Here is a 15,897-nt window from a genome sequence, read left to right as displayed (position 1 = left end):
CTGAGGGATGGTGTCTTCCTGAGGCAGGAGAGGTCCCTGCAGCTGTCCAGTGATGCTTACCTGCTTGTGTTTTGATTTCAGAAGGGATTTAAAGGAGTTTGGGACAGGATACAGTTTGCTCGGTGGCACACCATGACAGTGGAGTGTCTGAATTGGCATCGTGGTTATCTGGTCACTCAGAGGTTGGATTTGGGGAGTGATTCAGATAATCCCCAGGAAAATGCCTCCATTCCTTGATTAAGTGTTACTTCAGACTGCACTGACTTTATTGGTTACATCTGGAGATGTACACACTTGTCTGATGAGCAGGCATCTGAACCTATGTTTCTTGCTCTGTGAGCTAAACACCATCTCACCTTGAAAACGGAGGATATATTCAACAAATCCACTGCAGAGCCAGGATCAGAGCCCCTGTTCCCAAATTCCTGGGTCAGCCTTATTCCTGGGCAAGTCTGAGTCATACTCCAGCAGGACTCAGGACTGAGAAGCTGTGAAGGTAGAATAGAACAAAAGGAGGCGTCAGATTTTGGGGTCAGGGGACATTCTGGAGAAACCACAGGAAAAGAATGGGGGAGTATTTATGGCCTTGAACATGACTGTTCTGGATTCACCAGGGGTCTGGGTTGTAATTTAACCTGTTTGCCTCAGTGTTTCAGGGGAGGTGGTAGAGAGTGAAAAATGGAACAGAGGAATTATTAACTTCTTTGCAATGGATTTTTGTCATGTGTTTAGTAATGGAAATATTAGGACTTTTTAGCAATAAGACTATCTTGAATATTTTTCACTGCCTCCAGCTGTCTTAACTTCATTCATCTTCCTAAATGCTCAAAAATTTGTGAATTTATGTTTTGCTTTGGCTCTTGAGCTGTTGAAATACATCTTGTTTCAGTAACTTTGGATGGCAGGTATACTGAATGCCATGTGATTAACCTAAAAACTCATTACATGAACACACATCAAGGTCAATTTGCCTTATAGAGGAATTCCTTTGGATTCTCATAGGACTGACCAACTTGATAATTTAACTGACCACAAGTGTGTGATTGCTACCCTCTCCTCTTTCACTGTTGAGATTTATAACTCATTTTTTTTGCATTAATATTTTTCTTAGGAGCATTACTGTGCTGGCTCCTAACTCCTTTTGGCTTGTTTCTGTTTTCTGTCATTTCCTAAACCAGTTGTTCCTTACGAGATCACAGTGTACACCAGTGATATTTTTGGAGCTGGCACTGATGCAGATGTCTTCATTGTTCTTTATGGAAGTGATGGGATTTGCACTCAGCAAAAATCCCTGTGCCTCAACAAGAGAGAGCAGAGGATGTATTTTGAAAGGAATTCAGTGAATCAGTTCATCGTGGAGGTAAGATGGATGCATGGGGAGCACTGGGGAGCATGCAATGGTCAGGAATAGACTCCCCCAGTCCTCTGCGTTCTTGCACTGTGAAACCATTAAATTTATTTAATCACCTTGTCACCAAAGTTCTTCCATATCTGAGATGAGCCTCAGAAAGATGTGGGAGGTCACAGGATGGAGCTGGCCCCGTACAGAAAGAGGAAGGTCATGTCAGCCCCTGTCCCTCCCTCCTCCTCACCTCCCTTGGCATCCAGGATGCGTTTCCAGGCTCAGGAGGGGCCAGAGGTCCTTTCCAAAATGACAGTGAGAGTGGAAATCTGGACCAGGATGTGGCACCAGAGCTCTGCTCCTCTCTGCTCTCACCCACCTCAGTCACTGCTGCTCTGCTCTGGGCTGGGGCAGCCTCACCTCGAGTGCTGAGGGCACTTTTGGGTGCCCAAATATAAAAAAAGGCATTAAACTATTAGAGAGCATCCAAGGAAAGCCACAGGGATGCTGAAGGGCATTGAGGGGAAGCTGTGTGAGGAGCAGCTGAGGGCACTTGGTCTGTTCAGCTGGAGGAGACTGAGGGGAGAGATCTTTGTGGTCTTCAACATCCTCGAGAGGGGAAGAGGAGGGGCAGGCACTGATCTCTGCACTCAGAAAACAGCATGAAAGAGATGTTTAGATATCAGGAAAGGCTCTTCCCCCAGAGGTGCTGGCACTGCCCAGGCTCCTCAGGGAATGGGCACATTCCAGAGGCTGCCAGAGCTCCAGGAGAGTTTGGACAATGCTCTCAGGCATGCATGGGGTGGGATTGTTGGGGTGTCTGTGCGGCGCCGGGGGCTGGGCTCTGATTCCTGTCAGTCCCTTCCAGCACAGGGTGTCTTGTGATTCTGTGATCCTCTTGCAGTTTTTGCAATACTCAGAAGCATAATGCTTTTTCTTCTGTAACCTCAGGCAGAGAAACCATTTCTTTCCTGTAGACAATGTGATTTCTGAATACCCAGGCTAACTTTTTGAAAGACCTTACCAAGTATTTCCTGAAGTGTTCGCACAACTGTATGCAAATGGCAAACCAGTGCACATCAAAGAGTGAGCTCATTTACATCCACAGTATTACAAAATTCCTATTCACAGTATATTCTTATTGCTGAGACTTTGTAAGAGACAAAAAATACAGGCAGACCTGCTCTGGCTTATCCTGCTGATGCTGCTTTGTGCCCTTCCCTTCCCTTCCTGGCTGCAACAGCTACAGAGGATCTTACAACTTCTCTCTGTTTTGAGTCTGGTTTGTTTTTGTAATTGAAGGGAAATTTTAAACCAATTCTTTTTACAAGTTAAAATACTTGCAGCCCACATTGTTGTTACATGTCATGAATCATAAAACAAATCCCCAGTGTGATTCCTTTAAAACAGAGAGTAAGCCTTATTTCAGTGGAGTTTCCATACAATTTTTCATAGTAGAGGCTGCATTAATCCACAGGTATAAATCTTAAACTGAGTGTTCTGGTTAGGTCTTTATTACATGAGATTTATTTCAATTTTGGTGGAATCTGAAACATCACTACTTTTCTTAGATTAAGTGAGAGAAAATGCAGTGTGTTCTACCAATTTATAACATCATATTAACCTGTCCCCAAACTTCATTCTCACTTCACCCGTTCCTCTTTCTGCAGGAGACGGGAACAAAGCAAAACATATTTTTCTTTCACCTGCTTGTGCAGAGCCATAATTTGGAGCTCAACAGACCTTAAAAACGATTTGGGGGGTTTCAGAAAACACAAACTGGGAATTGTCTGTTTGGCTTGTAGTTTTACCCGCCTCCATCATTTTGAATTTTGCAAAAGAGGCACAAAAAGATTAGAGACTGCTCTTAGCTGTGCTTCCAAGTGATGATTTGCTGGAGATGCCTACAGCAGGATAAAACTCACTTCTTCTTCAACATGGATCTTGACTGCTCAAGCATCATTTTATTGCTATGTATTGATTAAAAGTCTCATTGAAAGATGAGTATTTGGACAGGACAAAAGAGGAAAAATAATTTTTCCCTGATGTATAGTTGTGTGCACATTTGTGAGTTTTAGAAATGAGTTTTAATTATTCTGCAGTGAATTTTATTCTGTCTAAAGTTGGAGCAGGGCTGATGGAGCAAAACCCAGTTTGTTCAGAGTGTGGATTCCTTCTTACTGATTTATGGAGCCTTCTAAAACTACTGCTGTCCTTGCTCCTGTATGGGGCACTTCTGTCAGCTGGGGAGAGAAGGGAGTAGCCTCCCGTGATACAAGTTGATATGCTCAATTTTCTCACATTTTCCAAGAAAATAAGACTCTAAAGCCCCAAGGACAGAAGGACAGCTCACTGTTCTGCATGCAAAGGTTTGAAGCCAGCCTTGGGTGTTTGAGGGCCAGCTATACAAAAGTTTGCACAGTAGCTAGTACCTAGGACAAAATTTCAATTTTTCCTGTTCAAGCCTTTGAAAGGGAAGTGAATTAAGAGCAGAACTCTGGTAAAAAATTACTCAGTTAATAAGGTGAGGCATAAAAACCCAGTAGCAACTTCATAAGATAGCCATCCTGGCTTTCTCAGAATGGCATTGGGATTCTGTGGCAGAACAGGAGGGATAATATAAAATGCCAAGCTGTTTGTATAGTACTCTGACCTCAAAGTTATTCTTCCAGTATTAAGAGAGTGCACACAAGTGTTTAGATCAGAAGGTGATTTTAAAAGAGCAATTTAAAATGCAGCTGCATGGCAGTTTCATAGAATCACAGAATCAATTAGGTTGGAAAAGACCTCTGAGATCATCAAATCCAGCCTATGACTGAACCCCACCTTGTCACCAGACACTGAGGGCCACATCCAGTCATTCCTTGAATACCTTCAGGCACAGTGGCTATACCACCTCCCTGGGCAGCCCATTTCAATGTCTAATCATCCTTTCTGTGAAGAATTTCTTCCTAATGTCCAAACTAAACCTCCTCACAGCTTAGGACTGTGTCCTCCTCCTGTCCCTGTCCCTGTTCCCAGAGCCTCCCGGCTGTCCCCTCCTGTCAGGAGCTGTGCAGAGCCACAAGGTCCCCCCTGAGCCTCCTTTTCTCCAGGCTCAGCCCCTTCCCAGCTCCCTCAGCCTCTCCTGGGGCTCCAGCCCCTTCCCAGCTCCGTTCCTGCCCTGGACATGCTCCAGCCACCCCATGTCCTTCTTGAATTGAGGGATCCAGAACTGGACACACCACTTGAGGTGCTGCCTCATCAGTGCCAAGTACAGGGAAAATTTCCAAACAATTGCCTTCATTCCCCTTCATGCAGCGAAGCCTGAGATGCAGGATTGCTGCTGTGCCACCAGACCTGTCTCTTACGGTGGATAATTAGTGCAGAGAAAGGTTCTCTCCATTTTGGAACAGAAGTCCAAGGAAAACTTTTAGCCAAAATGCAAACTAGTGCATAACCCTAGAGGAGGGCACGGAGCTGCTGCCAGGGCTGGAGCCCCTCTGCTCTGCAGCCAGCCTGGCACACCTGGGGCTCTGCCCTGCACAAGAGAAGGCTCCAGGGAGAGCTGCCAGCCCTGCCAGGGCTCCAGGGGGCTTATGGAAAAGGGGGCAAGGGATCTTTTATATAGGCAGAGAGTGACAGAACAAGGAGCTGTGTAATTACACTGCCAGAGGGCAGGATTAGATGTGATACTGGGGAGGAATTCTTCCCTGTGAGGGTGATGAGGCCCTGGCACAGGTTTTTCAGAGAAGCTGTGGTTGCTCCATCCCTGGAAGTGTTAAAGGACAGGGCATGGAGCCCCCTGGGATAGTGGAAGATGTCCTTGACCATGACAGGAGAGTGGAACTGGATGATCTTTACGGTTCCTTTGAATAAAAACCATTCTAGGGTTTTATTTTATGATTCTACGATTGACATCAACACTGATATTTTCTCCCCTGGGACTTCAAACAGCCTGGAAAAATATAAGGTAAAGAAGTGGTGTCTCAAAAATCACCAGTTGCCTATGCCGTAATATTTCACTTTTTAAAAAATTTTAGGTTTCCTGTTTGTTCGGTATCGGTGTCGTTTGGTGGCGTTTGTCTCTCTGTCTGTCCTTTTTTCTCTGCTGATTGTTTTTTGTTGCTGTTTGATGGGTTTGCTGGTTGGTTTGCCTCTTCCTGCAGCTGGAGGACGTGGGTGACATCATCGAGAAGATCCGCATCGGACACCAGGGCGGGGGGCTGAACTCGGGCTGGCACCTGGACCGCGTCACCGTCCGGAGGCTGCTGCCCAACGGGAAGGTACCTGTGGATCCCCCCACACCCCCGGGAGCTCCCACCCCCCAGATTCCACCTTCTGTGCACAAACTGAGGCTAGCAGTGAGACACAGCTCCCTGAAGAGCAGCACGCACTTGGCGAGCTCTGCTGGAGCCTGGGGGTCTGGGGACAGCAAACGTGTGTCCTCACATTTTGTCCCTCAAGTGTTGACGATGAGGCTCTGCAATAATTGCTTTTTTTTCAAAGCCCCATGGGTTTTTTTCATGTGTAGTTCTGTTCTGAGGTACCACAGGGAAAGAAGTGGGGAGTGGGCATGCCATTTTAAAATAAAAAGTATTGTTGCCAAACGCGGGCAAGAAACAGTTTGGTCAGTCCCTTAATCCTGGAAGAATAAATGCAAGGAGCCAGTGCAATCAAGGCAAGTAAAATGCCTGTCAGTGCAACTCCCTGAATCATGTTAAAAAAGTCAAGTTAGGTGATAGGATTTTTTGCTGTTGAAGATCAACACAGTAAAATTGGTAATCTTGATGATTTCCATGTAAGAAAGTGTTCTTCAGCCCTGCTTGTAGATGGTGGCTTTACCAACAGAGATGAATCTGGCTGTGGGGAAGGTCAAAAGAAAATCACCTTGTTGGGGCCAGTCCAGAATTGGAGGAGTAGCTGCACTGGGGAAGACCTGGACTCTTTCCCCTTATTTCAAAGGGACATCAGCTATTATCTCCCCTCAGGTCTGTCCCCTGCTCAGATGATTTCTAACATCAAAATCTAAAACAACTTCTTCAGTCATGGTGAACCTACTTCTCACCTTGCTTCCTCCTTCAAAATTACAGGATTGTATTCTCTTTGCTACACAATTGATTCACGGGTCTTCCTTGAACCCTCCCCACTGCAGAATCATGGAATTGTTTAGGATGAAAAAGAACTCCAAGATCTTAAAGTCCAAACATTCCTGCCAAGGCCACCAGTGACCCACGTCCCCAAGTGTCACATCCACACAGCTTTTAAATCCCTTCAGGGATTGGGACTTCTCTACTGCTCTGGGCAGCCTATGCCAGGGCTGGGCAACCATTTCTGGGAAGAAATTTTTCCCATTATCCAGTCTACATCTTTCCTGGTGCACCTTGAGGCCATTTCCTCTCCTCCTGTCCCTTGTTCCCTGGGAGCAGAGCCCGACCTCCCCCTGACTCCAGCCTCCTGCCAGGGAGTTGTGCAGAGTGAGAAAATCCCCCTTCCTCTCCCATTTCCATCCTCCTGAAGAAGCTTCTTCACCAGCCAATACCCCCATACTGTTCGTTGTTATCACCTTTTTGCCAGTCTGACATTGTCAGACTCTGGGTGTCCTGCCTAACCCTGGCTTCGTTAGGTTAATGAACAGGTGCACACTGTTTCCAGAGATGCTGTTGTTGGTCACAGCCTGGAGGAGATGAAGAGGGGGATGCCCAAATGTGTGGAAACCAAGGGAAAAGAGGTTCCTGGGCTGCCTCTTTCTACACTGGCCTTGAACTGAGCGCTTTGGGAAGTGCCTGAGAGCTCCATCCTGGGTGCTCTTCAGTCTGTCAGGAGAGGGTTTTGGGGCTGCACCCCCTCCTCAGTCATTGCAGCAGCTCTGAAGGGCAGGGAGGGAGAAATCTGAAGGTGGAGGAAGGGAGGAAAGCCCTGAACGACTTGGGAATGGAGAGATTTACAATTCTGCTGATCTTTTGATTACGGCATGGGAAAAAAGAAGAAAGCGGAGCACTGCACGATGCCGCTGATCAGCCGCAGGATATTATGACCTGCCACAGGATAGCAATATGCTGCCAGCTCTTCTAAAAGCTGTGCTACCTGATTAGACTGCTAAGATGTGTCTAGATGTATCTGTAGAGCTGCAAAAGAAAAATGAGGTCAGTAACTTTTCAGATTAAATTGAAAGCACTTGGGTAGGAAACTAGGATTGTTGCGTGCTGAAAAAAAACATCTTGGCATGCCAATTATATTTGATAATTATATTTCATTTGTTACAACCTGGAGAAGGGAAAAGCACAGACTTTTAGCACACTATATCATCCCCTGCTCCTAGCTTAGGTCCAGACTCAGACTCTAACAAAACAAATTCTGTTCAGGGCAGAAAAAGGATTTTGCTGTTGGTAATATAAACCAGTACACTTTACATCACTTAAATATTAATACAATCACTAACCCCAGCAAAATCCGTGGCAATGGCATGGTGATTATCAATAATGACACAATTAACTCTTGCAGCAAGTGCACGTTATGCCCCACTGTGCTGTCACTCCATCCCCAGATGTCTTGTTACCAAACAAACACTGTTTGCATCAATGGCACACACCCCCAGCAGTACGAATGTGCAGGAGCTGCTGAAAGCTTCAGTGTGACTGGAGTGGGATCTCTATCAGGAGGAGAGAGTTTCAGCACTGAAGCACCATTCTGGAAAGCTCTCTCTTCCCAGCCTGCAGGTGTGGAGATAAGCACTGCTCACCAGCTCGGCGTGCAGTGAGATAATGCAGGTTAAGTGGTCAGACAGCCAGTGCAGGAACAGGGAGGCAGGAGTTATTAGGTGCTGTATTCTGCTTGTGTAGCACAAATAGCACTTGAAAGTAAAAGATGTGAAATCACCTGCAGCCGTGCTGGTTTCCTTTGACACCATTTTGTATGCCATGCTCCAAACCTCCCCACGGAGTTAAACATCTCTGCCTGGGGTTGAACAGAGCAGGGAGCAGCAGAGGGGACGAGAGATGGTGTTCCACGAACAGCAGAAGGTTTGGGCTGTGTGCACTCAGTGTGTGGTGCATATTGGGGTTCCCAATACCTCCAGCCTTGCAGAGAAATGGCTTAAAGAATTTAGTGAGATGGCATGGTCAAGTATGTCTTGAAAAAGCAAAAAGGTTTTAATAAAAGAAAGAAAGTAACACAAAAACAAGTAACAAAGCCGTGCACAGTATAAGGAACAAAGTCCATCTACCTGCTACAACATCCTGAAAATGCTTCTCGGGCACCTCTGTGCTGTCCCTTTAGTACTTGGTTATTTAGGTGGGCTATTTGGCACCTTGCCCAATGAGATTGGCAAAGGGCTTTGAGGTGCACTTGTAAAACCCAATCAGTGCCCTGTGCTGGCACTGAGCCAGTCACAATGGGAAGGCTGCAGAAAATTCCAGTTTAACTTCCTCACATGTTCCAAGGTAAGCTGAAACCCTTTCCCTTTTACAGAAACACCTGCTCAGGTGTGGAAATCCACTGCTACAGATGCAGTCTCAAAACACTCAGCCACTCAAAGCCCCTTGGAGTGGTTCTGCTCCCACGGGTTAGCTACGATCAGAGTTCCATCTGCTCTTGGGTGCTCCTCCCCAGGGATGGTGCCAGGGAGGGCAGGCTCTGCAGTTCCAGGCAGTACCGTGCTGTAATACACAGTACATTGTGATACAACAACGTTCAAAATTGCTACAGTGACATCTATTCCCTTCCTTTACCATACATTAATATTTCAGTATTTGAACAGTGAAAGTAGTGAAGAAAGGGCCCTGTATTTGCTTGGTAAGTAATCACAGCAGAGTAATTTAGGTGGAAATTATTCATAAAGGGTGTCTACAAAGAGGCTCTTTGGACAAGGGATGGAGGAACAGGACAGGGGGGAATGGCTTCACATTGGCAGAGGCAGGGTGTTAGAAAGAAATTCTTGACTGTGAGTGTGGTGGAGCCCTGGCACAGGTTTCCCAGTGAATCTGTGGCTGTCCCTGGATCCCTGGCAGTGCCCAAGGCCAGGCTGGATGGGGCTTGGAGCAGTCTGGGATAGTGGAAGGTGTCCCTGCCCATGGAAGGGAGCTTGGAACCAGATGATCTTTAAGGTACCCTCCAACCCAAACCCTCTGAGATTCTGTTAACATCCATTGGTATATTTAATATGAAAGTGATGGCACACAGTGTGCTGGAAAGAGCAGGAAGTCCCCTGTGCAGGCTAAGAGATAAAAGACAAGTTTGTCAGTAAAGAAAGGACCTTTTCCTTTCTTCTGCATTTTTTTACTGTCAGATTAAAACCAGCTTCCACTTTTTTTTTTCCCTTCTGTTCAGACTAGTGGCCTCTGTATCTTGCATGGTGGCTCATGCTCCTCTCTTCATGGAGTCACAGCTTGGGGTGCCCAGCACACAGAAAGCTGCCTGCATCTTACCATCTTGGAGGCCTTATGGGAGTCTGTTCTTAATGAATAGTCTGGGATTAATTTTGTTTACCAAGTGGAAAACACATGTTCTATTGTTTTTGTCTGTTTGATGATATAAATCATATTTGTTTCCACCAAAGTGAAGTCAAAACAAAAGATCAAAAATTAAATCAGTATTTTTCTCCTCGTATTGCACGTATGGGAATTGCCTGGAACCCAGCTTGAGTCACAGAATTATAGGAGAAATCATGAAGCATTGAGCTCACAAAAAAAAAAATCCCAAAAAAACCCCCAAAAAAGGCCTACTGGCTTCAAAGAAAATGCTGCCTGAATAAGGATTGAAGAGGAATTGCAGAGTGTCAGTAACACACAGCTTCAGCAGGAATGGTGCAGTCCTGATTAGGAATTTACAAGCTTTAACACTGGGAAGGGCAGAGATCTCCTGGGTCATACAGCCAGTCTCACACACCCACTGGGAATCCTGTTTTCTGCTGCGTGTTCAGTGCTTCTTCTGAGAGCCCTCAGATGTCCTCTTTCTGGAGGAAATACATTTCTGTGTACGACTTTAGGTCTGCCTCTACTCACACATGCACACTACATGACTTGAAAGTCCTTGCCTGCACGTCAGGGTGTTTTCAAAGGGGAAATGCCTGTGTGTGTTCATGTTGTTTTGAAGAGATCTCCTCTGTGATGTTTCCTCCAGGGCTCAGAAACTGTCACATTTCCATGTGAAAGATGGCTCGCAAAGTCTGAAGACGATGGTGAGACTGTCAGAGAGCTGGTGCCATCTGATATTTTTACTGAAAAGCTCATGAAGGATGGGACACTCAAGCAGATAGAGGAAGAGGTTGAAGACCCTTTAGAAGGTAATATCATCCTAGGAGTAGGTAAGGATGATTTGTCTGATTTTTTGGAACAAAACATTTGGTTGTGTGGTTCAGAGCTGTGCTGGTACAACTGTTCACTTCTCTTTCCCTTCCTGATCTCTGGCCTCTATCACACCTGGAGCACTTCTGTGCAATAACATCATTATTTTCCTGTGGGGCTTTGGAGAACCTGTCACAGACATCATTCCACATTTATAATTTCCATATCTCCTCTGATGCCTAGCAAAATTCTTACATCTTGTCTTTAAGGCTGTGTTAACCTCTTCACTCATTTGCCCAGCTTCTTCTGTGCTGTGCACTCTGCCTCTTCCTTTCCTATCCTATGAGTCTAATTAATGCTCTTCTTTCCTCCCAAAGTTGTTTTTCCTGCTTCCCTACAGGTACACATGCATAACCTTTAGAAACCTGGGTCATTGCAGCCACCTTCACCTCATTAAAGTGCCTTTTAGGTGGAGAAAAAATTCTTATCGAGTTCTGAGTTCATCTTATAAAGTGGTGATGTTCAGTGTTTGGCCTTACTGGTAGCTGAAGCAAGTGAAAAAGAACTGTAATTTCACCCCTAAATCATTGCTCCTCTCTATGTGCAGCTGTTTGTACCTCTTTTTCCTCTAGAAAAGAATCTCCTTTTCTCACCCAGAGCTCATTATGTCCTCGAGAGAGGTCATGAACTTCCTCATCCTGAGCAGAGCAAAAGGATTTCAGATGCCATTCTCATTCTTGGCTTTTGCCTCTGACAACAAGATGATTCAACTGAGAAAATAAGTTCTCTCACTGTTTCTTTTCTTTCAGAGTCTGTCTTGCATTTACTGTAGAACACTGTCAGGATGGAATTAACATGGATTGTTTTCCACTGCCAAGGAAGAAGCGCCTTGCTGGAAGGAGGACTGGTGTCCTCCTTCCTCCTGTTAGGAACTACATGGTAGCTTATAGGAGATTGCTTTTCCTGCAGGGGCAAAGACAATTTTAAAATCAAAACAAAATAAAACACTGGCAAGGGTGGCCCAGAGAAGTGGTGAATGCCCCATTCCTGGAAGCTCAGGTTGGGTGAGGCTTTGATAAACCTGGTCTAGTGGAAGGTGTCACTGCTCATGGCAGGTGGGGTGGACAAGGTGGCCTTTAAAGGTCTCTTCCAATCCAAGCAAATTGATGATTCAACGATTCTGTGACATCTAGGTGCCTGCATGACATTTTCCTTAACTTGTTAATTTCTGTTGCTTTACCTTGGATCAGCTACCATTTGTTAATTAACCCAGCTGACTCACTTTTCCTTCTGAAGGCAAAGCCTCAAAATAAGTTTTACAATCTAGGGAATAAAATTTTTGCTCTATTGAAAGTTGCCTCTGATACAGGGCTACGGCTATGTTTGGGAACTTCTGCTTTAGATATCAAATATCTGGGACAAAAATTAAATCTTCTGCATGTCTGTGAGTCCTCATATATCTTGGGCAGTGACACAGTGTAAATGACAGTGATGGAAAATCAGCTCCTGATATTCTGAGGATCATCTCTTTTTTTAATAATACATTGTGTTTCAGTCCTGGAGGCCTCTAGAACTAGCAAGAAAAGGCCAAGAAGGGATGCATTGACTAATTAGAAGATATATATTGCTTCCTTCCTTACTGAAGTAGTATTCGCCTCTCAAACATGGAGCTGTAACTCCATAGGACATCTGTGAAGAGGCAAACCAGAATATCCAGCACTGCACACAATCCTGATGGATGTTCTCAGGTGGTGACTGTGATCCATTTCTCAGAGAAATCAATGGAAATCTTTCATGGATGACAAAGCAGAATAGAGTCTGTCTTACTGTAAAAGAAGAAAAAGACAATATGGCAATTTTCCTCAATGCCGTTAACATACACAGAATCCTAACCAAGACTTTGTGCCTCTTGCTCATTTGCATTGCCCTGGGATTTGCAGGGAGGCATTTTCCATGGCTCATATGCCACCAGGGTAATGAGAGACTTGTACAGACCCTCATTGTTTTCCTGGAGAGGATGCTTTCAGTAACTGTGTGTTTTCCCCATGTAATTGGGAGAACAGTAGCAAAATAAAAACAGGAGTATTTAACAGGTTTACCAAAGCACATTACTGAAGGCTTGATGAGGTTTTATTGTCTCGTCACTGAGCAAGCTAAAGAGAAAGGGTACTTAAACAGCACTGCTCCAGCCCTTCTTTAATTAAATATCCTCTCAGCAAAAGGACCCAGCAACTTGTTCTCTGTCTTTTTGGGGAATTTATAGGGATACAGGCCATTAACTCCTGTAGTAATGGCACATCTGAATTCCCAGTCTTTGTTTATGGAAGATGGAGTATTAAGGGTTCACAGCACTGAATTTCTTGTTCTCAGACCTGTGTCCCTTGAGCCTCTGTAGGAAAAGGTGCTGAGTTCCCTCACCCCTATCAACTTCCCATCCAGTAATGACCATAATGATTCTCTGCATTTTTAACCATGCACTGTGTGATCAAAGCAAAACACAGGCTGTGATTAGACAGAGAAAAGGAAAGCCAGCAAATGTCAGCCCAGGGATTCTCCAGTCTTTGGATGAGAAACCTGAGAGAAAGACCCTATGGGATTTAACACCTCTACAAGTGACGAGCAGAAAATCTGGGGAACATTTTATTAGGCAAATTCAGTACCTAACACAGAACTCAGTATTTCATCTGACCAGAAGTCCTCTCTGTTTCTTTCTGCAGTTCACACGTACAAGATCAGCGTGTTCACTGGGGATATCTACGGAGCTGGGACAGATGCTAATGTCTTCCTAAATATCTACGGAGACCTGGGGGACATGGGAGAGAGAAAACTCAGTAAATCCGAAACAAACTTCAACAAGTTTGAAAGAGGACAGGTACAAATGCGAAGGCTTAATGACATTTTCCATCTCTCAGTCTTTAACCTATCAAGTCAATGACTGCCTTTATAGGCTGAGTTTTCCTATGAGGGATGAATTGATTGATTCCATTTACCACATTCATTACCTCTTAAAATGCTTTGTATGGATTGTCAGCTGGGTATTACGGCTGACAGGCACTGCAGCAAACAGGCAGATGTTCCTGTGAAGTCACTGATGGACAAATTATGAGCCTGGTCATGGAAACTGGCTTGAGCTGTGAGCTGCAGATTCCCACATTCCCTGTGCAGCTGATTTCCATGTACACAGTACCTGTTGGAATTCACCACAAAACTTGTTAAATTGATGGGACTTAAACTTCAGCTGTATCTGGGAAAATAACACCAAAAGTGATGCTCTGTGGTCATCCCACGGGTCACTTGGATATAATGGTGGCAAGGACTGTCTTATCTGGATTGTTCATATAAATCCAGCTGGATTAGAAAGAGAAGCATACTTAAAAATCACCCAGGATTTCTGTATTCTAACTGGTTGTAAAAGTGGTGTTACTTGCAGCTCCCCTCCTAGCAGAAGCAGGCTTAAAAACACTTCCCTGAAGTACAGTTTTAGCCTACAGACATGCCTCTATAGACTTCTGCAAACCTTTTAGCCAAATGTCATCCAGCAATACAGAATTTGAACATTTATGTTCCGTAGTCTCCCTTTTTTTTTTCCCTTTTTCCAGTGGATGATGTGTTGAGAGTTTGTTAACAGAATCCACTGCTCTTGAACGCCCTGCAGGAGGACACGTTCACAATCCAGGCTGTGGACCTCGGCATTTTATACAAGATCAAGATTCGTCATGACAACAGCATGTTCAGTCCTGACTGGTTTCTGGAAAAAGTGGAGATCCTGGATGAAACCACAGAGGAGTCGTTCGTTTTCCTGTGCGAGCGCTGGCTCTCTAAAAAGAAAGAGGACAAGAAGATAGAGCGCACACTTTATGAACAGGTACAGTAATGGCTCAAAGCAGATGCTGCTGCTACTCATAAAAATAAAACCATTGAATATCTGGTTGAAGTCCAAGGCAGCTCATTAGGGACTCAGAGGGATTTCAGCTTATCCAAAATGAATTTCTGATTTTCAGACGAGAGCTGAAAGTAAGGCCACTCTCAGCACGTAATCATTAGCTCTGTAATTTGCAATTTCAGCAGAAAAATCAAGGAGTATAAGTGGAACCCTTCAGATGCGAGTTCACTGCCTTGCTGATAAACTGCATTTCCCTGCTGCTGTCCTTGCTATGCCCACAAAGCAGCTTAGTAATGGTCCCACTATTCAAAGTGCTCCAACCAGAATATTGGGTCCTTTGACTCCATCCTCACTTGGACTGGGTGTTTATTTCTTTCCAGATCCCTATTCCACCACTGCCTTACATAAAAAGCCAGGTCTCTTTGCTACCACTCAGAGCACCAAATGTTTTTCAGTGAGCTGTCCTTTCTACTTGCCCACTCTATTTCTTATCGGCCTAGGGCAGCTAATTGGAATTCGAGGCACATGCTCTAATTAAAATTAGCAAACAAGATTAATAGACTTCTCTTACTCCTATACAGTGAGACATAATAAAGCAGCTGATTATAAGTTCATTTTATTTAAGGAGTCCACTTTACAAAATACAGAGAAGCTTTAATTGACAGTTACCACTGAAATGATCATCAGTGGAATTGGCCCAGGCTCATCCTGAGGGCAGCAGAGCGGATGTAAGAGGAGTTACACCATGGATGAGTGTTGCCATATGCTGCCTCATAAAACTGCAGCTCACAACGCTGTGAGTGCTTGTGGACAAGCTTACCCTGTTGCTTGTATCAATTTATAACGAGGAAAAACTAATCACTCCATTCTTTTTTTAATTATTTGACTGTGGGGCAAAAGGCTCACATTTATTGGATGATGACACCAAATGCATTGTCAGTAACTCTTCAAACACAACTGGTGTTTCACATCACTCAGATTTGCAGTAATCTGCCTCTGATGATGTTTGACCTGTACCTAATGAGCAGCCCTGGGAGAGGGAACTGGGGGTGCTGGGGGGGAGAGATGGACCTGCCCCAGCCTGAGCCCCCCTGCCCTGGGCTGAGCCCCCAGCGGGGGCAGCAGGGGAGGGGATTCTGCCCCTGTGCCCAGGTGAGACCCCACCTGCAGAGCTGCTCCAGCCCTGCCTCCAGCAGCACAAGGACGTGGAGCTGCTGCAGCCAGGGCAGAGGAGGCAGCAAGGTGATCAGAGGGATGGAGCAGCTCTGCTGAGGGAATTGGGAGTGTTGAGCCTGAGGAGAGGTGGCTTCAGTGTGACCTAATTGTGGCTATCCAGTAGCTGAAGAGAGCTGACAAGAAAAATGGAGACAATTTAAAAGGGTCTGGAGTGATAGGACAAGAGGAGTATG

The 15,897-nt window shown here is 45.1% G+C and overlaps 1 protein-coding gene across 2 annotated transcripts in view; it reads left to right on the top strand.

Annotated features, from left to right (window-relative positions):
• The window catches only part of LOXHD1 (lipoxygenase homology PLAT domains 1), a 172,254-nt gene that overhangs the window by 103,998 nt on the left and 52,359 nt on the right, over nt 1-15,897 (top strand). For both annotated transcript variants that reach the window (XM_063423238.1, XM_063423236.1), the window contains 5 exons: nt 1,179-1,360; nt 5,491-5,607; nt 10,442-10,604; nt 13,323-13,477; nt 14,261-14,470. In XM_063423238.1, the coding sequence (XP_063279308.1) occupies nt 1,179-1,360; nt 5,491-5,607; nt 10,442-10,604; nt 13,323-13,477; nt 14,261-14,470 (827 nt within the window). The remainder of the gene's footprint in view (nt 1-1,178; nt 1,361-5,490; nt 5,608-10,441; nt 10,605-13,322; nt 13,478-14,260; nt 14,471-15,897) is intronic.

The sequence above is a fragment of the Prinia subflava genome, chromosome Z (genome assembly GCF_021018805.1).
Source record: "Prinia subflava isolate CZ2003 ecotype Zambia chromosome Z, Cam_Psub_1.2, whole genome shotgun sequence".
Lineage (NCBI taxonomy): Eukaryota > Metazoa > Chordata > Aves > Passeriformes > Cisticolidae > Prinia > Prinia subflava.
The sequence above is the reverse complement of the archived record's forward strand: the minus strand, read 5'-3'. Positions and strand labels throughout refer to the sequence as shown.